The sequence below is a fragment of the Mustela nigripes genome, chromosome 4, assembly GCF_022355385.1.
Source record: "Mustela nigripes isolate SB6536 chromosome 4, MUSNIG.SB6536, whole genome shotgun sequence".
In the NCBI taxonomy this organism is placed as follows: domain Eukaryota; kingdom Metazoa; phylum Chordata; class Mammalia; order Carnivora; family Mustelidae; genus Mustela; species Mustela nigripes.
Genome location: NC_081560.1, coordinates 140,681,385 through 140,707,884, shown reverse-complemented (window position 1 = coordinate 140,707,884; position 26,500 = coordinate 140,681,385). Strand labels below are relative to the sequence as shown.

The 26,500-nt window shown below is 39.0% G+C and overlaps 1 protein-coding gene across 4 annotated transcripts in view; it reads right to left on the bottom strand.

The window, feature by feature from the left end:
• Positions 1 to 26,500, bottom strand: part of KAT6B (lysine acetyltransferase 6B) — a 187,686-nt gene that overhangs the window by 28,220 nt on the left and 132,966 nt on the right. For 2 of the 4 annotated variants that reach the window (XM_059397863.1, XM_059397862.1), the window contains exons 7-13: positions 24,067 to 24,199; positions 20,377 to 21,308; positions 19,200 to 19,321; positions 17,522 to 17,637; positions 15,636 to 15,777; positions 12,294 to 12,455; positions 8,893 to 8,986 (exon numbers count right to left, since the gene is read on the bottom strand). In XM_059397863.1, coding sequence (XP_059253846.1) covers positions 8,893 to 8,986; positions 12,294 to 12,455; positions 15,636 to 15,777; positions 17,522 to 17,637; positions 19,200 to 19,321; positions 20,377 to 21,308; positions 24,067 to 24,199 — 1,701 coding nt within the window. The remainder of the gene's footprint in view (positions 1 to 8,892; positions 8,987 to 12,293; positions 12,456 to 15,635; positions 15,778 to 17,521; positions 17,638 to 19,199; positions 19,322 to 20,376; positions 21,309 to 24,066; positions 24,200 to 26,500) is intronic. The other 2 variants (XM_059397864.1, XM_059397865.1) reach the window with 2 other exon arrangements.

The following is a 26,500-nucleotide window of genomic DNA, read 5'->3' as shown; positions in this document are numbered from 1 at the left end:
AGAAGATGTTTCCTTGTTCTAAGGAGTGCTTCCTCAGGAAACCAGTCAAGAGTTTTAAGAAGGCTAAGGAAAGACAGGCCTGGACTCTGAGAGAACTCGGTCTTTAGAACCGAAAGGGAGAAAAAAATGAAGGTGTGGAACATTAACCCACTAATTCCCAGTGAGAAAGAAACTAGGTATTAAATGGTACCAAGAGGCATCTTTTCGGGCGCCTGGGTGGCTCAGTGGGTTAAGCCGCTGCCTTCGGCTCAGGTCATGATCTCAGAGTCCTGGGATCGAGTCCCGCATCGGGCTCTCTGCTCAGCGGAGAGCCTGCTTCCCTCTCTCTCTCTGCCTGCCTCTCCATCTACTTATGATTTCTCTCTGTCAAATAAATAAATAAAATCTTTAAAAAAAAAAAAAATCTTTAAAAAAAAAAAAAAGAGGCATCTTTTCTCCCAAGTTTCTTATATACCTTATTTTTCTTAAATCCAGGTATGTGTGTGTATATGTGTGGCATTTTGAAGAAAAGAGAAGTCAAAGGACACTGCTGACTACACTAACAAGGTGACCAAAGTCGTTAACATGTAGGCACAAAACTGGGTCATCCGCACTCAACTTGCAGCAGCACTCACCTAACATAGACTTAGTTCTTAAATGGTATACATTTCTCACAAAAACCGCAGAGAAACCCCTCAACCGAAATCACAGAAAAGGTCCGCAAACGGGACTTCCTGCAAGTCCTAATTCATTCAATCACTCCTATGTCCTCTCGAGTTCTATTTCATAAAAGACAATCCTGAGACCCTGCCCGGTATTTTAATACTGAATAAAGCAAGCCAAGAATTGATTCTGCTTACAAACTTTCATCATTAGTCTACAAATAAACAGACACTAATTTTTAAAAATGCTTAAGTGTACAGTTAACGGATAATGTATGTAACTGATAAACTTACTGGCTATGTACTAGTTCTCAGAAGACCAAAGGTGTAAGTTTGTAGACTTTTGGACCCACTGTCATCTACCCTTTATAAAACCCTCCCCAAGGTTATGCCAAGGCTGAAACAAACAAGGAAGAAAGTTAAGATTTAGAATTCTTGTAATTCTCATTAGCATGTTTGATTAAATTAGGAAAGAAATTTGGAATTTCATCAAATGCCCTCCAAATTTGCATTAACCCGTCTGGATATCACTTTTTGTTTTTCCCATCACTGCTCCCTGGCCTTCTTGCTACCAGTGCTCCAGCCTCTGTAGTTTAAAAAACAAACACCAGGGGCGCCTGGGTGGCTCGGTGGGTTAAGCTTCTGCCTTCAGCTCAGGTCATCATCTCAGGGTCCTGGGATCGAGCCCCAAATCAGGCTCTCTGCTCAGCAGGGAGCCTGCTTCCCCTCACCCTCTGCCTACTTGTGATCTCTCTCTGTCAAATAAATAAATAAAATCTTAAAAAAAAAAAAAACAAACCAAAAACAAAATCCAACAACAACAACAAACAAACCAGGTTCCTTGATGGTTAAACCATCCCTTGATGGTTAAGCTTTCAGAATTCACTTTTTTAAAATTCCACAACAACCATGGTCCTTCAAAGTATACTTCTTATACTGTCTCTTAATCTTCTTCTCTGGGGCACTGAACACTGGCTGGGGAGTGACTCTGGACAGGTTTCTAAGTGATAACAGTAACCAGCCTCCTAAGGTCTTTGCAAGGATGGAGCACATTAACCTGCGTGATTCAGGGGACAATGCCTGGCACACAGTAAGTGCTCCAGAAAGGTCAGCTGGGATTAAGACTGTTGTTGCAATGCTGACCTCTTTCTCCCCTGATTCTTTTCCTACTTTTGGACCCTTTTCAATTGTCTTGATAACGTCCTCATCCTCTTAGCCCTTAACACGTTGTAACTTCAAGGACTCCATCCTCAGCTCTGTCTCTCTATGCTCTCCCGGTTGTTCTCATCCATATCAACGGTTGCCCCCCTTTAATGAATTCCCCCGCTGAGCTCCAAACTCCCAGGGAAAACTGCACATGGACGGTCATGATCACAGTGAAGGTAACACAGCCAAAGCCGCACTCACTACCTTTCCAAGTTCCGTTCATTCATCCATTCATCTAGCACTGACTGAGCAGCAGAGGTGCTGGGCAGAGTTCTACCTGCTGCAGAACAGGAAAATACCTGCTTCATTTCCACATGTCCTTGCTGCCACTCCCCTAGGTCAGGTCTTCATGGATTCCTAGTTTTCTTCACTTTTTACAGCAAAAAGTAGGAAGTAGAAAATAAAAACTGCCTGTAATTCTAATTCTAGACATAATCTGAAAGTGTGTTTCTTTCCCTTCTTTGCACATACTTTTTATGTAATTGAGAACATACATATGTACAACTTTTAAAAACCATGTATTTATTATAGCCATCTTCCTATTTCATTAAAAATTCTTTAGAACACTAATTCTTTTTTTTTTATTTGACAGACAGAGATCACAAGTAGGCAGAGAGGCAGGCAGAGAGCGAGAGAGAGGAGGAAGCAGGCTCCCTGCCAAGCAGAGAACCTGATGCGGGACTCGATCCCAGGACCCTGAGATCATGACCTGAGCCAAAGGCAGAGGCTTAACTCACTGAGTCATCCAGGTGCCCCTAGAATATTAACTCTTAACAGCTAATATTCTATTATATAGATATACCGTAATTTTCTCAGGGTAATGGTTCTCTCTTACTTTTGAATATTGAGAGGGTTTCAGTTTTTTCTTTCTATTATAAACAATGACACCATGACAGACAACTGTACCAAAACATTAACTCTTTGAGTAACAGAAGTGTGGGGGACTTAATTTTCTCTTGGTATTTTTCTAACTTTCTACTATGGGTTTATACTGCTATAAATTGGGGGATGGGGTGAAAGGGGCAGGAAAGTCCACTCTTTAAAAAACTAACACAAAACATGTTACATTAAATATGAAATTAATGCACACTGATGAAAGTATACTGATTTCCTTAGAATAAATTTCTTTCTGATGTTTTTGATATATGCCATCAAAGTTCTGGAAAATGTCTACCAATTTACACCTCCTCCAGTATAAATACAAGAGCCCACGTAAGTCAACTTAGATCTAGCTATATTTAAAAGTGTTTGCTAATTTGGTAGCCAAAAAATTATAATCTTGCAGTTATTTGAATTTTCATTTTTAAATCACCAACAGTTTTTGGTTTTTTCCTTTTCTCATTTTAATTAGCCATTTATACTTGACAGACTTCGGAGCAATGTGGCCTAGAGCCTAAGTGCTCAGACTCAAAACCAGAGCGGTGCCATTTGTAGTTACTAGCTGGGCCTGTTTCCTCACCCATAAAACGAGATTAAAATGTCTCAACCAGTGCTGTGAGGGTTGAATGAGTCAGCTCTCTCAGGAAAGTGGCTGGCACACAGTAGGTGCTCAGCAAATGTCAGCAACCTTGCTGCCACCAAAGAGTTTCTTTTTCTGTGCATTCTGCATTCATGTCCTCTGCTCATTTTTCTATTAAGGTTTATGTTTTAACATGATCAAACCTTTCCTTTTAAATATTTGTTTAAATACTATTGCCTGTCATGTTTGTTGCAAACATCTTTCCCATTATGTTTGCTTTTAAAATATTAAAAAATTTTCTTACTGTATAGACATTTTACCTTTCTATATAGTCAAGCCATCTGTACATGCTTCGGTGCTTTCTTTCGTTGTGTTAACCTTTAGTGTTAGGATGTCCTTGACCATCCAAGGATCAGAGGATTGCATATCCTTTCTTCTACATTTTAAAAGTTTTTGTGTTTTCATTTTTTGTTAATCATCTAAATCTTTCTTTTTTTAAAGAGAGAGAGAGTCAGCAAGCAGGGTGAGAGGCAGAGGAAGAAAGAGAATATTAAGCAGTCTCCACATCCAGCATGGAGTCCAATGCAGGGCTTGATCTCCCAGTCCCAAAATCATGACCTGAGCTGAAATCAAGAAAGCAAGAGCTGTACACCTAACTGCCCCGGCACCTCAGATCATCTAAATCTTGAATCTACCTGGAGTTTCTTTTGCAGTTACTCAAACATCTAACATGTTTCCTCACATGGTCATGATTCAGATTCTCTTGGTCTGGAATGTTTTCATTCAACTTGTTATAAGTTCTAATATATACTGCACAAACATACTATCCAGCAACTGTTGACTCAGTGAACTTGACCACTGAGAAAGAACTATGTCTTCTTCATTTCTGTCATTGGTGTTTGGTAGAGTGCCAAACGAGGATGGACACCACTACACCTCTCCCCCCACCAGCAACAAAGGTTGCATGAACAGGTTAAAAAAAAAATGAATTAAGTCACATTTCATTCACTATCCTCCTCTGGTATCCAATTTAGAATCAAATAAATGCATTAATAACACACACATGAATAAGTTAATGATGCCACCTTCTTTCCACCACCTGGAACAATGTTCTGCAACCTACTGCTGAATCAGTTTGCTTTCCTGGGTCAGCTGCGGAGGATGGGTTTTACATCCTGCTCCCCAGGCAGGCTTTTGGCTCTGCAGGCTTGAGTAAAAGACAATTCATTATCAGCTTATCTACTGCCCAGCCAAGCAGAGTCTTGAACAACTAAAAGCATATATAATAAACCAAACCTGCTACATAAGTACGTATCAGTCAAAATAAGCCCAAGGCTACTCACTACAGCACTTTTTTTTTTTTTTAAGAGATTTTATTCATTTATTTGACACAGAGAGAGAGATCACAGGTAGGCAGAGAGGTAGGCAGAGAGAGAGAGAGAAAGGGAAGCAGGCTCCCCGCTGAGCAGAGAGCCCGATGTGGGGCTCGACCCAGGACCCTGAGATCATGACCTATGCCCAAGGCAAAGGCTTAACCCACTGAGCCACCCAGGCGCCCCAACACTACAGCACTTTTAAAACTGAAATATTGGGGAATATCCTATATTCCCATACCTAGGAGAGTTCCAGAACACAGTAAGAGGATCTCTAGGAAGTAGTAAGGAGTGATTTCCAGGATGTATTATTAAGTGGAGAAAAGCAAAATGTAAAAGACTATCTACAGTATGCTCCCTTGTGAGTAAGAAAGGAGAAGAAATAAGAGAATACACTTCTCTTTTGCATAAAAAGAACCCTGGGAAGGACAAATGAAAAACCAGTGAGGTCAGTGACATGCAGGAAAGGACTGGAGATGGGTAGAGGGAATGGCGGAAGGGAATGACACTTCCCCGAGGGCACCCTTTAATAAAGTTTCAACTCTGAAAATATGTTTTATGTTTCGAAGACAAAACACCAAGGACACAGGAAAAACTAAAGTGGCTAACAAAGGGAAGCAAGAAAGCCTAACTGTATTTCAAATGAATGACATAACCACACTGAAGGGGGGGAAATTAAAAAAAAAAAAAAAAAAACTAAGCGAAGTAACAGTATTTTGACTAAATACACCCCAGGTAAAGTTCAAAACAAACAAATACATACAAATATTGACCTCTAGTTAGGAGGCCTGATTTCTAGGTGGTGGTATGAGTAAGCAATTCTGAAAGTACTCAGTGTGTGATCTAGGGCTGAGGACATCAGGAAGTACACTGTGGATAATGGAAGTCAGAGTTCTCACTGCTGGAGAGACAGAATAAAACCTTGTGGTGGTGCAGACCTGGAATGCAAGGTTCTAGTATGAACTCATGACTGGGCTGTGGGGTATGGGGTGTGTGTGCACGTGTGCATGTGTGTAGACAGAGATGGAGATGAGAAGGAATCTCAGATTCTAGGAGAAACAATGGGGTATCAACTTCAACCTTGACAGTCACTCCTTCCACACTACCCACTTAGGTTCTGAGCAAAGAGTCACAAAACCCATGAGATGGTTTATGAGCGCGCTGGAGTTGGTATCATTTAGTAACTTTGGGCCAAGCTCTGCAGATGACCTCCTGGGGAGCCCTGCTCCGCAAACCCCAGGCAGGCTGTTCCATTAAGATTAAGACAACAACTTGCTCCCAGGGCAGCATCTAGTCCCATGGATGACCACTGCTGGAGAACAGTGTTCAGAGCTTTGGGATTTGCCGTTTTTTATATACACACCACACACTTCAGAGTGCATGGCACCCATGGTTCCAATCCAGCGGGCAAGTGGGCAGCTGGGCAGCGATAGCTCTCTTCCCACTGCTCTTGTCTCAGCTTCCTAAATTGGTACTAACTATAAAGTAACAAAGTATTTTCCTCCTTCCCAACTTTATTTGAATTACCGGAAATACATCCCCTGACCAAAAGATCCTCGGGCTCATGTACAAAACAGAAATAAAATAAATCTAACCATTAAAAGGTCCCTTAAAAAAAGACAAAAAACCAGCACATTTTAGAAAACCAGTAACCTTGGTTATCTATTTTGCCCTGCGTTCTGAATTATGAGGTTGACGAGGATTATGAGAGGTCATGGGGTTTATCTCCTTACCTTGCAAGGCTGGATCTAAATCATTCTAGAAAGATATTATCTACTATTATTTTAAGCAACTCCAAAGGAAATGCTATCAATTTTTTCAGCAGCCTATTCTATCTCTTTTAAAACCTTTGGGGCCAAGGATTTTTTTTTTTTTTAATTGAATTTCTATTGGGTTTACACCAGTTTCCATTTTCATTGAGTACTGTAAAATTCTTCTCCCAGCTTCCTGTTCTATGAAGGAGTAACACCAAGCCCTTTTCAAGTTTACTCAAATCATTCACCACATTGCTTACCCACCCCAGCACAGGGGCAATGTCAAGGGTACAGGAAAGAGAAAATCTAAAAAATTACACCCTCAGCACTGTACTACCCAGACACACCCTAAGGGGTGGCACTCATCGTGATGGCCCGAGCAATCCAGAAAGGTTCCAATGGGCTCCAAAGTTCTGGTTTAAAAATACTGGGTAGACTCCAATACAGTTCTCACTAAAACGGTTAACACAAAGATTTAGCATTTGAAGGGAACTCTGTTCCTGGGTTGTCCTCTTATGTGAAAGGCCTCACTATCAGATCATGCTATACAAATAAGAACTAATCTATTTAGAGACTTGGTTTTTAACCCAGTAAGCAGTAGTCCCTTTTTAAATTTTAGGTAGAAAATCATTGTGAGCAGTACTGTGTTATCACTTTGGAGATTCCATTCAAATCAAGAAAATAAATCAAATGCAGATTATTGATCATACTGTCCTACTGAAAACAAAGAAGATAGTATCCTAGGAATTTATAGTCAGTTGGAAGTAGGACACATCAGTTATCACCACTAAAGCAGGCATTAAGTCTACCGCTATGCTACAGAGATATCGAGCCAAGAAGGGAACGAGATGAATCTTCAGGAGGTAGGATCAAACAGAAGAGGTTCCTGAGCTGGCTCTTAACAATGGGTAGGATTCTAAACACATGGAGGCTGGGGAAGGAGGAGGAGGAAGTGGTCACGTTAGCAAAAGGACTGTATAGACAAAGAATGGAAATATGGAAACATGCTCAGAATATCTGAGGAAAAAGAGATTAGCAGATGAAAAAGCCTAAAAAAATTAGCTGGAAGTAGGTGCTAGGAGGCTTTGGATACTGAGCTCTGGAGTTTACCTTATTCTGTAGGCATGCAGATGCTAAAAGTATCAAAGGTTAAGGCCTGAACTGTTGCTATGTACATCAGAAACCACAATGTTTATGAACAACTTCTAAATGGGGGCCACACACACAAAAAAGGGATTTGCCCATAGAATCAATTACATCTAGACCTCTGCAAAATAGTAACAGTGACCTCCTGGTAAGATGGCCCTCCATGGGAGAACTAGATCAGGAAAATAAAGGGTAAGACTAAGACAATGAATTCACAACTACAAATGTTAACTGAAAACAGTCGATAAGTAATACTTCAAAAAAAGAACAATATTCTCAATGGCGACAAACTGTGCACATCTGTCTAAAACTGCTGTATAGTCATTTTATACCCCAACAATAAATTGTAGTATCTAGTAATATAGATCTGGACACAGCATATTTGTTTCTTCATGTTTTTTCTTGAGCACATTTATATTGTGGGGTTTTTTTGCATTTGATGTACCTTAGGAAGAATATACAATTTCCTAAATTTTCCTTCTTTCAGTTTATAATCAGACAAACTACAATCTCGTAATAAAGCACATAGTTCCTAGTGACAGGTTTTTCATGGTCAGAAATTACTATTATCATGGATACTTAGCCTTCGTGTTATCTGGGTATTTTGAAATGAATTCTTCCAATGTACCTTAGCACTCCATTTACACACCCCATATAATATAAACAAGGAGGAAAAAAAAAACTACCTATGTTTTTTATATTATCCTGTGTCTACTTCACTGTGTCATTCCAATTTTAATTAAGAGACTTTGAAGATACAAATATGCATAAAAACCATTTCTTGGGCAACCTTCTAGACAAAAAACATTATATAATTTCCATAACAAAAAGGGGAAATTAATAAAGTAGAAGTTATTTCTATTAGAAAGTCTCAAAGGATAAGCCACCTAAAGAATTGTTTTTCTAAGCAGAAATATCCCTTTCTTGCCCAGTACTGATAAGATTATAGGTAAAATTTTAGAAAGCTGAAAATCCTTTTAAATAATACTTCCGTTAGCTCTAATCACAAATAATTGCCTCTTCTGGTGCTAATGAGCATGAGCGCCAGGGAATGGAATGCAATTCTGCCGGTTCATTCGGGGTAATGGCTTTGTGAGCTAGTGACACTGCCGAGCAATCTAGAGCACAGTAAGTGAGCAACAGTAAATTTTTCACGTGAGGAAGATTTTCTAACCTATGTAAATATAAAGAGAAAGCCTATTATCTACTGATAAAAACAACAAAGTAGGTTAAATAAAGTTTTATGTGTTACTCTTTCTTTTAACAGCCATCAGCTCCCTGGGTCATGAAAGTAAGTAAAGCACTTCACTTACTGAAATCAATGAGAAACCGTCCAAATCCTTGCCTTTGGTGCTGGGGCATGATCATTATGCAGGAGACATTATACTTCTGCTGGCAAAGCTTTTCCTGAGGGAAGGAGAAACAGATCAAGTATGTCAGAGCTCTGCTGAAGTGGGCAATTCCCTGCACCTGCCACCATCCTTGTACAACAGTCCACTAAGGTGAACCCCTGTGTTAGGTCAGGACCAAGCAGAACAGTCCCACTGTGTTGATCAAACTATCAGCTAACAACAAACCATCAACTCCAGGCATGCCTTTCAATTATGCCTTTATGCCTGAAAGCTGGTAGCATAAAATATGAATAAAGAATCCAAGGAAATATGAGCCAAATGAAATAGAACATAGAGAGTATGCAAGAAATGATTTCCTTGCTCAAACAACTGGAGAGATGGGGGGGAAAAAATGAACATCCACAGAGTCACCCAGAGGGGAAAGGTTAAGACGGAGCTCGCTACCTTGCTAAACAATTTTAAACTCTTTGACAGCAATCTGTCTTCTGCCTTTGACCAAATGTCCCAGGGAAATGAAAACAGTGTATGAATAAGTAGATCTACACAGATACACTTATGTATCTTACGGATTAAAAAAAATCAAAGTAAAAAGCTAGAGAAATAATTAATCTGCATTTCAAACCAAACAAAAAGTCCAGGCTGTAAGAAATCCCAAAGCCTCTACACAAAACTGAGGCCAAAATATTACCAACAGTATGAAACCAGGAGAGAGACTGGGACGACTAGGGTGGGAAACAGTTCATATAGTTAAGAAAGAATTTGCGATTTTCATGGGATGTGGCATCAGAGCAGTAATATTTTATTCAGAGTACACAGAAGCAGCCAAAGCCTGTACAGAGAAGATCTGGAAAAGGCTTTTGAGGTTGTGAATGCTCTGGCCAAATATAAACAAGTAAGACTGACCACAAATGGTACTAACCACACAAAAGGATGACTTCAGAACGCCCAGATCTTTAATGAACCTATTAGAAATATCACAGGAAATTGTTGTGGAAAAAACCCTACAGGGCAGAATTAGAGATTTCTTTGTGAAAAAGATGCTCCCAACATTTGCACACTTGTAGCTGTTCTTGGAGTTGCTAAGAAATGAGGAGGAAGAAATCACGTGTTGTCAGTTATCCCTAAGACACTGGAGTGTCCGTCAATGGACGTGCACATCAGAGGCGTGTTCAAATAATTAGTCTTCTTGGCAAAGTCAGACAAATGTGTCACTTTCTTTAAAAACAGATGTATGCTGAGTTGTAAGGATTCATCCTTTATGCCATTCTTTTCTCTGTCCCAAACTATTCCTACCTTTTAACTTGGCAGGCCAGCCCAACCCTCCCCTCGCCTCCAACTCCCACCCTTTAACACACATTGCCGCAGCTAAATTCTAATCTATGGATAAACTAACTGTTCTCTCTTTCCCTCCTGTTTAGAGTCCTCTATTATCTGCCTGGTAAGTCAAATGCATGTAATGATTACGGTGAACTTTTCTAGGTCATCTTGGCCATTCTCTAGCTGTAACCTCCAGAATTTGGTTTAAGTATAATCCCAAAGGGCCATAGTCCTTCACACTCCAATTGATGCATTAAAATATGGTTTAATTTGCATGTATCTAGACTTTTAAAGTGTTTTTTTTTTTAAGATTGATTTTTGTTTTACTACACTCCCAAAGAATTGAGTTTTCCATGTACAGTAAGACACGACAGTAGTTGCTGCCATGCTGTGAAAGGAAACTGTTGCAAAATGAGAAAAGTTTTGAAGTAAGATGCTGGGTCCCGTGGGAGAAGAGAGGCAGAGACTGAAACTGTAAGGTTCACCATCAACTGCAGACCCAAAGGCCAATTTGAGACAAGGACAGCAGGCACCATTAAGCATCTACATTTAAACACAGACACATGTAAAGAAACACCATTTTCTTTCTTTCTTTCTTCTTCTCCTTTTTTTTTTTTTTTTAAAGTAGGCTCCACGCCAGCATGGAGCCCAATGCGGGGTTGAACTCATGTTCCTGGGGCACTGAGCCACCCAGGCACCCCCAAAAATACCATTTTCTAACTTCTAAGAAGAATAACCATGACCACTATATATATTTTTAAGTTATCTCCAATGTGGGGCTCAAACTTACAACCTTGAGACCAAGAGTTGCATATTCTACCAAATGAGCCAGCCAGGTGTCCCATGACCACTATTCTTTTTAACTCATTGGAGAAAACGAGCTTTATAAACCTATACTAAAGGTAAGATGTTTTATACATCATATAGATTTCCTATTTATTGTTTTATTTTTATTATTGTGTTAATTCTCTATCATCTTTTTAACCTGTTATGTACAAATTAACTTTCGTCTTTTTTGTGTATATGTGTATTAAAATATTAAGGCTGTTTCCCATGAATGCTATAACTTATTCATATTTTTGTATATGACCTCTGGGTTGATTCTAAAATACAGAAAACCTGCAGTTTGCAAAGGACCTTCATGTATACTCTATCTTTTGATATTCCATGAAAATGACACTTCCATCAGGCACCCCATTTACATTATTCAAGAGTAGATTCAATAAATTTCACTTACCGCCTAATACGCAAACTGTATCACAAAATAAATACAATACAGGATTCAGATCATTGACTATATGCATGGAAGTCTTAAAAGTACCATCCTGGCACATTAAACTATCTCCAAACCCAGTTTCTCCTTATTGCATATGAGTTATTATCAAAAACCTTTGAACCGAGGAATTTGAGTATAAAAGACAAACTATATCCTACTCCGTGTGTCAAGGGCTTCCCTACATTCACAGCTGGAGATGCTTAGGTTTCCTAAAGGTGAGGCTGCTTTAGATCTTAAAACAAAGCATAAACAGTAAGAGACAAAAGAGTAAACCTCATCATTTTATCACCTTGAGTGTCCAAATGCCAACGTTCCAACTCAGTGAGACACTGATGACCGCAGAGGGAATATAGTGAGGAGAAATGAGGACCATCCCTTAAATGCTATGCTATGCTGAAACCTTGAGGTTGACACCACTGAGAGAGGGGCAAGGGAAATAAGCTTAACATTTAAAAAATCAAAGATGCTAGGTGGTCTGCAAGGCAGCAACTATAATGCTACATGGTCGCTGAAAGTCAAAAGGCAGCAAACCCTGCTGAGGTCCTTTACACACTTTCTAGGCATGATGTTTACCATTTTGTTTTGTTTTGTTTTAAATAAGCTCTAAACAAGAACCTGAGCTTTTCAGAAATATGTATCGCTTATTCAAATTACAGTCATAGGAAAAAAAAAAAAAGAAGAAGAAGGAAAAAAACCCTGTTCGAAGAACTAGGCTCTACCAAAAACATTTTGAATAAGAAAATGAAGGTCATACTGGCTCTTGTTTTACCTTAGAGAAGTATCCAACCAGATGACAGCCCTTTTCATCATTTTTTGTAAGGACATAAAAAAGGAATGGCTCGACATCATAATACAATGTTTTGTGGTCCAGGAAGAGCTTGGCTAACAAGCAAAGGTTTTGGCAATAAATTTTGCTCATATTCCCATCAACCTAGCAAAGAGAAACAGACAACATTATTTAACATAAAAATACCGCTCAATATAAAATTATTTTTACATGGTATTTTGGGAAGTATACAATTCTATTTCCAAATCCCAAACTGAAAGATTGAACTACCCCATTAAACAAGTATAAAGTGAACCAAAAAACTGCTGTCACTTGGCAAATAAGAATTCCACTTTTTCTCTTAAATTAGGGTCAATTCCAGTTAGCTTCAATCTCTTTAAGCTACCTGAAGAAAGCCGAAACCACTAATGAAAGAGTCATTCTTATTTGCAATTTACTACAAGTAAAAAAACGATCAGGCATGTCTTCTCTGTTTGAACCAAGTAAGTCTGAATTAAAGAAATGTAAACACAGCAAAATACTGCTCAAGTAAGTTAAACTTTGTTGTTTTCAAAAGGACTTCATGTAAAAATAAAATAAATGAACAGTATTATTCTGATTCCTCAGAAGTGTAGATTAGCAAAAGCAGATTCCATTTTGGTTTTATCCCAAGCATCATTTTAAATATAATTGGAAGAGATAAAATTTCTATGTTGGGAATACTTACAGAGAAAGTGAGATGAATTTCAACCTACAATAAGTACCATGATTACAGTCTACTTTTCTTCAAAATAAAAGAATCAAGCTGTGATACTGATGGTTATAGACAGGAGGCTAGGCACAGATGCCAATTTCTTTGATCAAATGTAGTTACTTGTTGAAAACCAAAAGCACAGCAGATTCAAGAATTTCTCTAGCACTATTCTTAGGGGAAATGGATATTTGCTAACCAGAGCTCTGTAACAATGAACTTGACCATTCTCCAGTCTCCTGTGGACCATACAGGTTCTCATATTGCACAAATTATTTTTAGACTTCATATAACTATTTCCCTTGGATGAAACCTAGGTCCCACGCATAGCAACAAAATCAAATATGGGCAACAGACACTGAGGATACAATTCTCTCTTTAATTAAAGGAAGTTTTTATGTATTTGAGAGTATGGTCCTTTCAGAAATGATAATACATTACAAAAAGGAAATGTTGGTGTTGATGAACCAGAAAAACAGAGGACGATGCTGAAGCAAACTCTTATCAACTGTGTAAGGTCTAATACGCATGCTTTCAAGAGGGATAAAGACAGGAAATTATTAATTTATGATTATACTTCATTTACTGTAAAGGTTACTTAGGAAACTGCTAAAAGAAAAGTTTCCTACATGCTGTCCTCTAAGTTTTGATTTGGATTCTGGAATAGTGACCTTGGCATAGATAAATCCAATTCCTTCAAATATTTTTATGCATAAATTTCACTAATTTGTTTTTCACTTTTCCCCCTCTGATCTTGGTGATGGTTCAAAATCACCTGTCTAGAAACAGCAGACCCTTGTTACCAGACTATCAAGACTGACTCCTTTATCCCCAAGAAGACTCTCCCAGGATTCATGAGAGCTTAAACCCCACAAGCAGGTTCATGCTGATTTACTTCATGGTTACTTAAAGGCAACGATGTGTTTTGTCTTTTGGGAAACAAAGAGACAGTGATTTTCATTTCATTCTGGTTTCATGAAAGGATCCAAGGCATGAAGGAAGGAGCCAATAAGAAAGTTGATCTTTTGACATTAGCTAAGCCTCAAATGAGAACAGCTCTGCTGTCTCACCTGGTTGGGGCTGACTGAGTAACATTCTGAAATGAACTAAATGGCTCGCATTCAGCTTTTCCTTCAGCCCAGGGGGCCTCAATGGGAGTAATTTTGCCTCCTCAGCGACACTGTGTCTGGAGAAACTTTTGCTTGTTACAGCTGGAAGCAATGTGATACCACTGGCACGGAGTGGGCGGAGGCTAGGGATGCTGCTGAGCGGCCTGCCACGCACAGGATGCCCGCTATGCCAGAGATCTATCTAGCCTGAGAGGTGCACGGTGCCCAGGCTGAGAAACCCTGCACCTAACCTTTCGGAAGTACTAATGTATCATTAAATCTTCACAGCAACGATGCCCTTTCCTTCAAGTTTACCAAAAGAGCCTGATACAACCAGGAAGAGGTTCTTAAAAAAACTCCCAAGACACAGCTGGAGTTGCTGTGTTCTCTGACTGGCCTTTGGTAAAGGTGGCGAGCTCTGGCTTGTCTGCGAGAGGTAGCCTCGTCAATGAGAGAAACCTGTGTATGACCCTCCCTTATATTAAATATCATCCAAGATGTTATACACCAGAACTAAAGTGAAATGTGGGGCAGAATAATACATTTCAGTCTGAACAACTCAATAAAGTAAAACTGTATTTTAGAGAAAGAAAAAAAAAAAAAAGACATCATGTCTGCTGTGCAAAGAAGGCTTGTTCTGAGCGCCCATGCATGAAAACAATGCACCGAGATGGGTAACAGAGAAGGGAATTAGGCAGGGCAATGGAAGTGCTCAACTGGAGGAACGAGAATAAATGAGAGAATGAAAAATCCCTGAGAAAATGCAAGAATGAAAGGCATGGTCTCCTCAAGGTGTAAATGACACAGCTAAGCTGGATCCTTGAAACTGACAGCAGAACGCGAATGAACAATGAAACGATTATACAGGCGAAGACCTTCCGCTACTCAGTCAGTTCTGAAAACACAGAATGTCTTTAGGAACCTACAATGACAGACACATGGCCACAAGCGGTTCCTGCGAACAGAAGAGTTCTCCAAGGGTGGCTATCTACCCAGATGAGGGAGGCAGTCTCAACATCTGCTGGGGTCTCACCAAAAGGATTATCCACCCTGCCAAGAAATGGATGGAAACACAGGTGGTTGTGTACGGAGGAGATATGTACAGCTGTTCAATTCCCTGTAAGAGTGAGCACCTGCCAGACATTGGCTGGAGCTGCTGAACAAAGCTAATTTCTCCTGCCAAAAAAAGTAGAATTTACAAAGAGCTGAGAAGATCATAAATTCACTGGTGAATATATCTGGTGCAGACAGGGATTTGGGGGAAGACAAAAAAGTTAATGTGATGAAGTAGGAATTCATCGTCAACCTAAAGGGTTGCTCAATATGGTTCAACATTCCAAAACATGGAGATATTTTAAAGAGCAGTTGAATTTGAATGCCAGAATCGAATATACTGTGCACCTTCTAGAAACAAATCAGAACATAATCAACAACTGGGAAGAACTAGGTCTCAAAAGCTGAATTTTTTTATTTACACATGCTTACCTCAAATACTGAAAGGTCTTTCCTTCGGTAAATTTCATTTGCTGGAGGATGAAACCATCCACATTTCTTTGAGTGTCTTAACAAAATATTTTTACTTTTCATATATTTAAGACAGAATTCACACAGGTAAAGCTTTGGTAATCTGTTAAAATTTTAAAATCAAAGAATCTATCAGATTGATTATATTGTTTAGGAAAAAGATATTAAATGTTGTTCAATTTTCTCCAAGTCATTATAAGGTTATACAACAGTATTTGAAAGTAGTAGTTTTGAAAAAAGAAAATAAAAAGCCAATAGTAAAGAGATTATACAAAGCTTACATTATTTTTCAATATAATAATATTCGCTGCCATTATTTTGTGAACAAATCATTTGTTTCCTTAGAAATGTTGTACAGAAAAAAAGGTTTTCAGACCTGGAAACGCTACTTGAAAAATCAACAGTAAGGACGGCCTGCTGTCAGGTAAACATGAGTATTTTTCATATTTCAAATGTAATGTCATATTGTCAATAGTATATATGGTCAGTGGCATAACTGTAATCATCTTTTACTCAGAGGGAAGTGAATTCATTATTTTTAAAAACGATCTGTGTGTTTACAAGGCAGAGAAGTCCTAGAATTTGGTTAGCATTTCTGATGGACGAGGTAACATTAAAGTCTTACCATAATTATATATACATATACAAAGCAATAAATGTAAAAAAAATAATAATAATAAAAAGATCTTATTTCTACAAATCCCACTGACTCTGATATACAAACAGATTTCTCTCTCATGGTGTTTTTCTTCACCTTTAAAATTATAACATTTTAAATGCATGCCTAAACACACTTAAACATACTATTAGTATTGTAAGAAAATGTTTAGAAGCACTTTCTAGGTCTTTGGGGTATAAGGGTAGAACAGTTTGGGGGAAAGTCAGCTAAAGCTCTCAGAGCACATGACTTATGATTACCCATACCAACTGAAGCTCAAAGGTGTTTTTAAAAAGTCGTTCAAGAACACACAGTCAAGTGGTATCAGCTAGAAAGAGAAACCAAGATTCCTAATTCTTACTCTGCCACTTATCTTCTAAAACACCCTCCCCATTTTCTCCAGGGGATGATGGGCCAGACACCCAGGCAGTGGAGAAAAGGACAATTATCTACTCCAGAAGAAACTCAAGTTTGTGATTACCAGAAACTTCGTAGGCTAAAACATTTCAGAAGATACTAATAAAATGTATCCTGATGTACCTGAAGGAAGAAATCTGTTCACAAGATACCCATTTTTAGATATATTAGTTCAAGAAAATTTCACAGCTAATCTTAGTTCGAGACAAAAGAAAACTCCAGGATAATTATTTTCTCTTCATTTTAAACAAATTAGTCACAAATGGCTCTAAAAGTTAAGACTTGGGGAAGGGTCTCTTAAGGCTACCCACCCCCACCTACTTTCTTTCATTTTTCCTTCTTCGGCTACATTTCTGTAAAAAACTTGAAAACAAAATGTCAGATATCAGAGATAAAATGAACAGGCCTACTTAGGAAAATAAACAGGGCAATGAGAAGAAACCACCAACCACTTCACAATGGCCAGTGTTTTTTCTCCTTATTTGGTTTCATCCACAAACAACATTTGTCCAATTAACCAGAGAAAGCATGATCTTAGAAGCTCAAAGGCAAAATTTACAATGCCTGTGTGACTAAGGAGTAGAAGGAGTTTACATACGACAGTGAATACTACTATTAAAAGATGCCGGAAAAAGTAATAGTTTTGGAAGCACTTTGACTCAACTATTAAAATTTTGCCCTGAAAATCATCTAATTTCCACTTCAGAACCGAGAATTCCCCTTCCTCAGATATATGACATTCAAACTATATACCTCTGGGCTGTTCCATTACCTTGCATATTCCTGTGGGTAAGGCGAGGAGTACCAGGTTTGGATTTCGTATTTCCCGAATTCTATTACAGAAGGGTACCGGCCACAGTCTTCCACTCCACTTTCACACTCTATTTTCTGTCAGAGAAAAGAAAAGGAAGGAAATCAAGTGAAGAGGATTTCTTCACTTACCTTTTGGTTCTTTCACCAGTGAATTATGAAAACCCAATCAAGAACAGGCACTAATGTTCATGGGGAGTTTTCATGTTGTTGAAAAGACATTAGAGGATCTTGTACAATAATCGTCAACTTTGTATAAGGTTCACATATCAACAAACTAAGGGTTTTTTTTAGGGTTAAGAAACAGTATTACCAACACAGGAAATGAGTATAATGTAAATACATACAAATGCCTATTGAACAGAATGAATTTAATGACCTGGTGCAATGCAATAAAACTGAATAAATTAGAAGAAGATCCGGAGGTTATACACCCTCACGGTCTCCTATTCCTCCATGAAGTTAATGGTGATCCCAACTGTAATTATACCATCAACTGTGAAAGTCTGTAGTTTAAAATCCATGTGCTCTTACTCCCTTTACTCCCAAGCAGTAAGCCCCATGAAGTTAAGAAGTCTGCCGGCCTAATACAGACAAGAAACGCTGTTGAGTGCAATGCAGGTGTTACCATATGAAAGGGGGCTTAAAATTTAAAAGCATCTTTCAGATAATGGTCCACTATTCATAACGTCTATCTATGAATGCCAGAAGTAGGCTGAAAATTTGGTAATATTTAAGGACTTCAAATCCCAGAAACTGGGGGCATTTCTGACATTTATCTTAGTAAAAGGAAACCAATACAAAGCATACTGATGGGGCAGAATGAGGAATGGAAAATATCCAAGAACTCCTTAAGTGAGAAACCATCAGAAGTAGGTAGCCCAAGTGGCTGCTACTAAAAATGAAGCTCAAGAGCCTACAGAGAGCCCCCTCCCCAGACCAAGGAGAGAGTGAGGTGGGGCAGGGAGCTCATCTGTGAAGAGTTTGACACATAAACTGAACTTGGTCTGCTAACGCTACCAAATCCATGCTCCATAATAAATCTGAGCTCGCAAAGTCCAAAAGCCTTACCTGTCACCTGTTTTGGTGACAATAAACTACCTGGAGTTACTCTTCTAAGTGGAATCATTTAAACAAATTACTGGACAATGAAAAGGAAACTGATTATAACTGATCAAACAACACAATATTGTCTTAATCAATGCCAAAGTGCTAAAATTATGAGACATTTTTCATATGGCTGGCCATCTGTGCTGGAAGAACCACTGGTAAATTTAAAAGCGATGCTCTTTTTAACCATTTAGAACTGTTATTTTCTACATTTCCATGAAAATGATCAGACATCTAGTTCCTCAAACTTAGAAGCATTTTTCCAAGTCTGCTTCAACTACTGTTACTCTGGTCTGTTTTTTGAGACCAGCTGAGCCCTTATCAACTTTTGAGAGTGGAGACAACTCTATGAAGTCCCTCTGCTTTTGAAGCTCGAGTCAACAAAAACAATCATGTAACAGTTAAAGGACCACAAGTAGGATTCTGAGGGGAGATTCACTATCAAATCAAAGAAGTAATATCATAGTCGTCACACATGTAACAATCACAGATTATCCTTGTTACTATATAATGTGGTATCCTGGCCTTACCTCCCAAGAAAGTTCCTGGGCCTGCTTAAAAACATCCAAATCCTCTTCGGTAACGGTATCCTTGTTTCCAATCACATTTATATCTGTACTTTCTTGTTTGATGCTTATTTTGATTTCAGTATCTGTCATTCAAAACCAGCAGAAAGTGCATTCACTGACTTGAATCATAAGTAACCACCATATATTACCAAAATGGCACCAAATTAGCATAGTGGGCAAATAGGGATTTTTTTTTAAAAGCTTTACAAGCTTTTGTATCTAAGCACTGCTCAAAAGATCCGGCAGTACCCTTTCCCTGCTGTACCCAAATTTTTATTTGAATTACCAATGTCATCTTCTTATCGTTCCAACAAATGAGGGAAAGTAAGAGCAATACAAAGCAAAATTGTATTTTTCAACTGAGATTAGACATTGTATCAATGTCTAGTTATGGAATTCCCATTATCCCTTTGAGATTAAAAAAAAAAAAAAAAAAAACCACAAAACACAAAGAACCCCAAAAAGCAAAAAACTACCGCTTTGTCGAAATGACACATTTCTGGTTCTTTTTTGTTTGTTTGTTTTGGTTTTGGTTTATAAAGGGTAGCAAATGTAACGGGCCAATTTGTTAAAATGAAATCATGAACTCCGTTTTCTCCCTACGGTGAATACACACACAGACACACTCACACCCAAAAGCACACTTCACAGAATCACAGATCAGGCTTTGTGGAGAAGGAAGCAGGATGATCTTGGTCATGAGAAAGCAATGGAGCAAAGGGAGCGGAAATGAGGAGCTGGACCCCCCCACTGCGGGAAGCACTGACAGCACAGAAGCGAGCAGCGCCGCGGCAACACGGCAGGGTACATGGCAGAAGCGCGACAGTGGCTACTCATGCGGGACTACAAAGCCATAAAGCAACACTATGGAGGCATCTGGGGGTCCTAGTGTCACTACAGATGGAAATAAATAATAAAAGGTGGGAGAGTATTAGTTGGAAAAAAAAACATTTTGGAGATTTAGTCAGCATTAGAAAAAGGTCAAAGTTTCACTGCTTCTGTATGAAAGTGAAGTGAGAACAAGAGAAATAGCTAAGACCTATGTGACAAATAGGAACTGATTGATTTATTCTTTTGGGGGGTTGGGGGAGAAAGGGACGGGACGCAGGTTTGTTTGGAGCTTTGACCTTTTGCTTACCATCATCCTGATCAGGTTTAATCCTTCCGTCTGTCAAGCTCCCCTTCCCTGGTGAGGGGGTCCCCATCTGAGGGGTCACTTTATATTTTAATCTGCCTAGCATCCTGTGCTTTTTAAGGAAAGTTGTTCGCTTGAAGTGAGCAATTGCTTTAAAAATACGTCCTCTAGCCATCCCCCAGCTAGAGGAGGAGGAGTGAGCAATAAACCTACTTCTAATCTCTCTTTTTCCAAAGAAATGGGCTTTAGATTTTGCCGTGGAAGGTAAATCAGTTTTACGACGCATACGTTTGGGTGGTGCATAACTTGGGTGTCCCTTTTTTCGAGACTGTCCCTGAGTGGTATAGATATGAGAGAGTCCGTCAAAGAGTGCCTTCAGCTGGCTGTTCTTAGTCAGACTGCTCAAGGAGGGCACACTGGACTGGCTAGAAGAACTCTGGGGAGAGGTAGAAGAAGTGGAGGTGCTGGACTTTTGTGAACTGGGGCTCTGACCAGAGATGGGGGTTGGGGGCGGAAGTGAAGAAGGTGGAGGTTTTAGCTTTTGTGTGGTACCTGGAGCCAACACATGAGAAGTGCATGACTGTTTCTGAGAGACCTTTTTCCTTGGACGATAGTGCTTTGAAAAGTCTATTATTTCACCTCGTGATCTGCGACCATCAGGTGATGGTGTAAAGAACTTAGTAAGGCCATCAATGAGCCCTTTGGTTTTCTTGTTAACTTTAAGTGTAGAGGCAGAAATGTAGGTGGAGGTGGTGGTGATTTTGGTGGTGGCACCAGGCCGAGTGGGGTCTGTAACAGCCAATCTGCTGCTTGAGTCCTTCCCAGATGCAGCATGACCAGATGAAGGTGTGGTACAGACTTTAGTCTTTTGACCCCTACCAGGTGACCCCCTTCCTGTGAATGCATTCATGGATCCTTCATCACTGGTTACAGACCTAGGCAAAAATTTAGAGAATAGTATCAGCATTCAGTAATAGAATTAGAAAGGTAGCTAAAACAAATTTATAGCAACTAGATGCATTCCATGTGCTTAAACTTAAGAAGTCAAACTGCAACCCTAAGAACGATGTCTGCGTGTGTGTGTCTCCATCTAGGTGTTTCTCTGTTCAAAAGGGGAGCAGCCACTCCTTGTGCATGTTATGATTCTCCCGGGTCCCATCGGGGAGGGACTGGAAGAAGCCACGTGGACCCAGGGCCAATGCAAGTTAAGACAATTTCTGAAGCGACTCAAAGAACATGCAAGGCTTCCCTGATACTTCAATAAAAATGGTACCCCCTGTATGGTCCCAAGTCATTCTGATTTCCTACATCTTTTTAAAAAGTATTAAAGGACGTAAGTCGTTAAGTATGATCTAGAAGTGAAAAAATAAGCTCATCTTATCTCTAGTGAGAAGCAATTTTAACTCAGCTGGAAGACATATAAGTAGAATTCGGGCAGGCTTATAACTTAGTACTTTTTTGTTGTTGTTAAAACATTAAAGATACCCTCTTCCTCTCAGCAGTCTATGCTTAGGATGGTAAGATAACCAGTAATACTCTCTACGTCGAGGAGACAATTAGTTACAGCATAAAATATTGCTGAAAAAAGGACAACAATAGCAAAAACTGAAGAAATGATTAAAGAAAAGCTACAGCGGGTCAGACATGACATGGAGTCTGGTGAAGAAGCAGCACATTTACCATGGTCTTTATCAGATACTTGGCATCAGAATCTCTGTACACTATTTCGACTCATTTGAGGCTGGTTCTGCCCATCCAGCTGTGTGGTCCATAGAGACCAGAGGCCACTCCACTACCACAGCTGCTTAGAGGAGCAGCAGCTGCCTGCCTTCACCTCAGGCTAGGGCTTGGAAAGCTACCCATTTTGCAGCAGAGTTTTATACAATAGAAACATTTGCATGTGAATTATGGCAATGCTGGGGCCCAAGAATGCACTTTAAAAATTATCAATTTAGCTGAAGGCTCATAATGAAGAAATGGAAGCCTGAAAATGATATGATATTGCATTATAAAAATATCTTCATTACAAAGAGGAGAGCACAGGGTGGTGGTGGTCCTGCACATTAACGAACAATTTCCGCAGTCAGCTGCAGCGGATTCTGGTGCAGATCAACGGGGCGAGCTACTGGGCTCATCTGAGGCCGCTCCGCCGCCAGGAGCTCTGCCTGACACCAATGCTACAGCCAAATCAGGTTAACACTGGAGAGCTCTAGTGTCACAGTAAGGGTTACCAATAAACAATCATCCAAGCTAAAATGTTTCCCATTAGAATGCTGCATTTGGACTGTATCTGGAATCTATTGCCCAGAAAGGATAAGATGCTTATAAAGCATGTAAAAAGGAAAACTCCCTAGACTGTCTTAAAAATTCCTAAGCTCAAAGGACAATTTTGGACAAACAAAAAGTTAGGACTGGTGCCAGATGCAATTTTCAGCTGTGTCCTTTGTTTAGAAAGTTTATATCCTAATTTGGTTTTTTTAATTGGGCCCTGAGGATACAGTCCCATTTTGAGAACAATGCTTACACAGGATGAATGCAAAAACATATAATTCTACTTCAAATGATGCTAATATGAAAGATTTTATTCATAAATGTTTCATGTTTGCCTCGAGAAATTAACAAAAGTTCCATTTAAAAATGCCCACCAGTTAAAGGGCTTTCATAAAAAAATAAGAAACAACTCAATAAAGGAACATGCATTTTCTATTTCTCTGCTGGGAGACAGAGGTGCAGGAGAGATGGTTCTTCCGAGAGCAGGTAAGGTAGTGAATGGCTTCAGATAAAATGAGGGGGAAGAGTAGCAAGTAAGACAAGGGATCTGGTGTTTGTTCACAGAGTGCGCAGAACATCTATTCATTTCTACAGCACAGTGACCCTTTCACTAAACTTAAAGAGGTGGGCAACAGAACTCCTTTAGATATGCAACCCCTATTTAATGTTGACAATCAATTCTATAGTGTAAAGGTTTAAAAAAAAAAAAAAACATCGATTTCTTCCCTCATCTTTCCTCGACTTCTCTAAGTAACTCCTGCTAAATGTTCTACTGGGCCTTGATGGCAACTGTATGGCCACAGGCTAGCAGAAACGAGGTTATCACAGTACATGTGCAGGCCACTGCGAACGTGTTATTTCAAATGTATGCCTGCACACATGCGCACATACCAAATGGTTCTGTCGAACTCTGTGTGTGCAAACACGAGGACAGTCATTTACAGGTTTCTCAGAGGCTCCTACTTCATACAAGGGATCTTAAAGGCTGGAATACTAAATTAGCACCAGAGAAGTATTTTTTTTCTAAAATGCTATCTGGAGTGAAAAAGAAAAATGGATCCACTCATAGATGTGAATAAATCCCTCTCTTGTTTTAAAATCTCCATAAAAATATTTATATAATTAAGCCTTTCTGATGTTCAAGCCAGTAATAAAGTAGGCAGAATGATTGTTTCCAATTCTTACATTCTGCTTCCGCCCTGCTGTATCACAGATACTGCCAACAGAAGATCCCCAAATGCCAATTGTAATTAAAAATGTTATTTTCAAAAAATTTCCACAGCCTATGCAAAAGGAGAACTATTCCTCATCCCTTGAGTTTGTAAAATGACACGAAAAAGTTAGTGGAATCTAAGGGGGTTACAATCGCCTATATTTTAAAGCACAACATAAAAGATGTCTTTTGATAAGATCTCAACCTACAACAATCGTTGCTTTAATTTATTTTTCGGTCGTCCAATGGGTTTTGCATATCGTCGTTTTATTTGTGCAGCTTTCTCATGAAGTAGTTTTCTTCCCTTTTTCTTTGGTCTGCAGACTTGGCAAATCCACATCCCTGAATTAATATATATATGAAAAAAATATTTTAATGTTTCATTTTAGGAGAAGATATTAAATATAAACTGCAGCTGAAATAAGCTGCCCAAGGGTGCCTGTATGCAGAACTTTATTCCAGAAGGTAGGTCACTCCCTTGTGTCCACATCCTCCTCAGGAAGCCGTCATTAAAGGTCAATTTCCCCCAGAGGTCAAGGTGGTGAGAGCAGAGGGCTGCCTGCCCCTATGTCCAAAGCCTTCTGTGAGGCTTTTTGCAACGTGTCACCAAACCTCCCTCCACCACATAAACACACAGGAAAACCCGATCCTGTCAGATAATATGTATTCTTTCGATTAGAGGGACACATTTTCAAGTCATTCGGTTTTTGGAGTTTCTGGAAAAAAAAAATATTTGTTTAATTTCTTTCTGGAAATCTTCCACACTAAAAAAAAAAAAAGAAAAGAAAAGAAAAGAAAAAGAAAATATCAGTATAAAAGATAGTTTTTGAATTAAAACAGAATTTTAAGTACTGTGGAGCTGCAATAATTAAAACTATACATCTGGAATAGGGAAATAGGTCATTGGACAAGAATTTTTAGACCAAAACAACGGAAGCCTATAGAAAAGTTTAGCATATCAAAAGGTCGTATTTCAAGTCAGTGGGGAAAGGATGAAATGACTACTCAGTGAAGTAGTGATCGAACAAACAGCCATCTATATGGAAGGAAAAGAATTACTTCCTATCCTTTATAAAAATAAATTCTGGGCAGATGACTGTTATGACAAAATTAAATGTTACAAGTATCAGGAAAAATATGTGGATATTTATTTACTTTTAGCATGAATGACATTTAAGACTGAAGCCATAAAGACAAAGATTCATGGATTGGACTACATAAAAATATAAAGGGCTTCTACAAATCAGTAAGAAAAAGGTGAAAACACTAAGAGAAAAATGATTAAGGGTAAAAACAAGCTTTTTACAAAGATGATATACAAACAGCCAATAATCAAACACAAACTGCTTTCAATCTCACTGCTTAAAGAAAAAAAAAATCATGAAACATCAAAATTTTAAATAACAGCACTGTATTTCATTGAATATGAGACACTAATGACTATACAAACCATCTTTTTTTTTTAATGTGTTTTAGACTGAATGAAATACAGTAATGGTGAGTGTTGGTCAAAAACACAGGAGAACAGGTACTCTCACACACTGGTGGTCAGTCTGAAAACTGATACAATGTTTCGTGTACATGGCCTTTGATCCAACAATTCCTCCCCTAGGAATTTATCTTAAGGAAATAATTGTGGATGGAAAAAATTGAAAACATTTGTAATGTCCACCATAGGGGACCGGTTAAGTAAGTTATGGTTTGTTTACACATGGGGTTGCAAAATCAAGTATGTTCAGGAGCCACCCAGGGATAATGCATGTGATTGAAGCAAGTTGGAACACAAGACAAGAAGGAGTGAGATTGGGGCCAGGTGAACATGCGTACTCTACCTACAGGACGCAAATTCAAAATTTTAAGAATGCTGTACCAGCTTGCCCATAACACATTTAGAGGAGTTTAAAATACATGTATGTTGCAGGGCGCCTGGATGGCTCAGTGGGTTAAGCATCTGCCTTTGGCTTGGGTCATGATCCCAGGGTTCTCCGATCGAGCCTCGCATCGGGCTCCCAGCTCAACCAGAAGCCTGCTTCTCCCTTTCCCACTCCCCCTACTTGTGTTCCCTCTCTCGCTGTGTCTCTGTCAAAAAAAAAAAATACAATCTTTAAAAAAAAACCCAACATGTACGTTGTCCCAACAAAGCATTACTGCGGCCAGTCACCAGGTGTGTAACCTCTTTGTACTATGGAGTTCTACGCACTCATTAAAAACCGTGTTTAGGAGAATATTTACTGATGTGGGGATGTTAGAATCTTATAAAGATGGAGAAGACGTAAGATTACAAAAACATGTTTAGAATGCCCCATGTCTTTTTTTAAAAAGTGTGTAGTGGGGAGGAATTTCTGCTGATTCTTCTTATTCCTTTCTGTCAATCTGTATTTACTAAATCTTTCACAATAAGAAGTGAATAAATTTTATAAAGAGGCAGTTATTTTTAATGTTTAATATATCATAAAATGAGGAAAAAGAGCTGAGCTAGGCTTACTTACACAACAAACAGAGACAGAAATCCATACACCATATGGATTTATCCAGATAAAATGGTTCAGAGGCTCATGTTCAAATTATCGACTAAGGGCCAAGAAATGTGGGATGCCTCCAGTAGTAGGACTTTGGAGACACCATTACAACATTATGGAATCT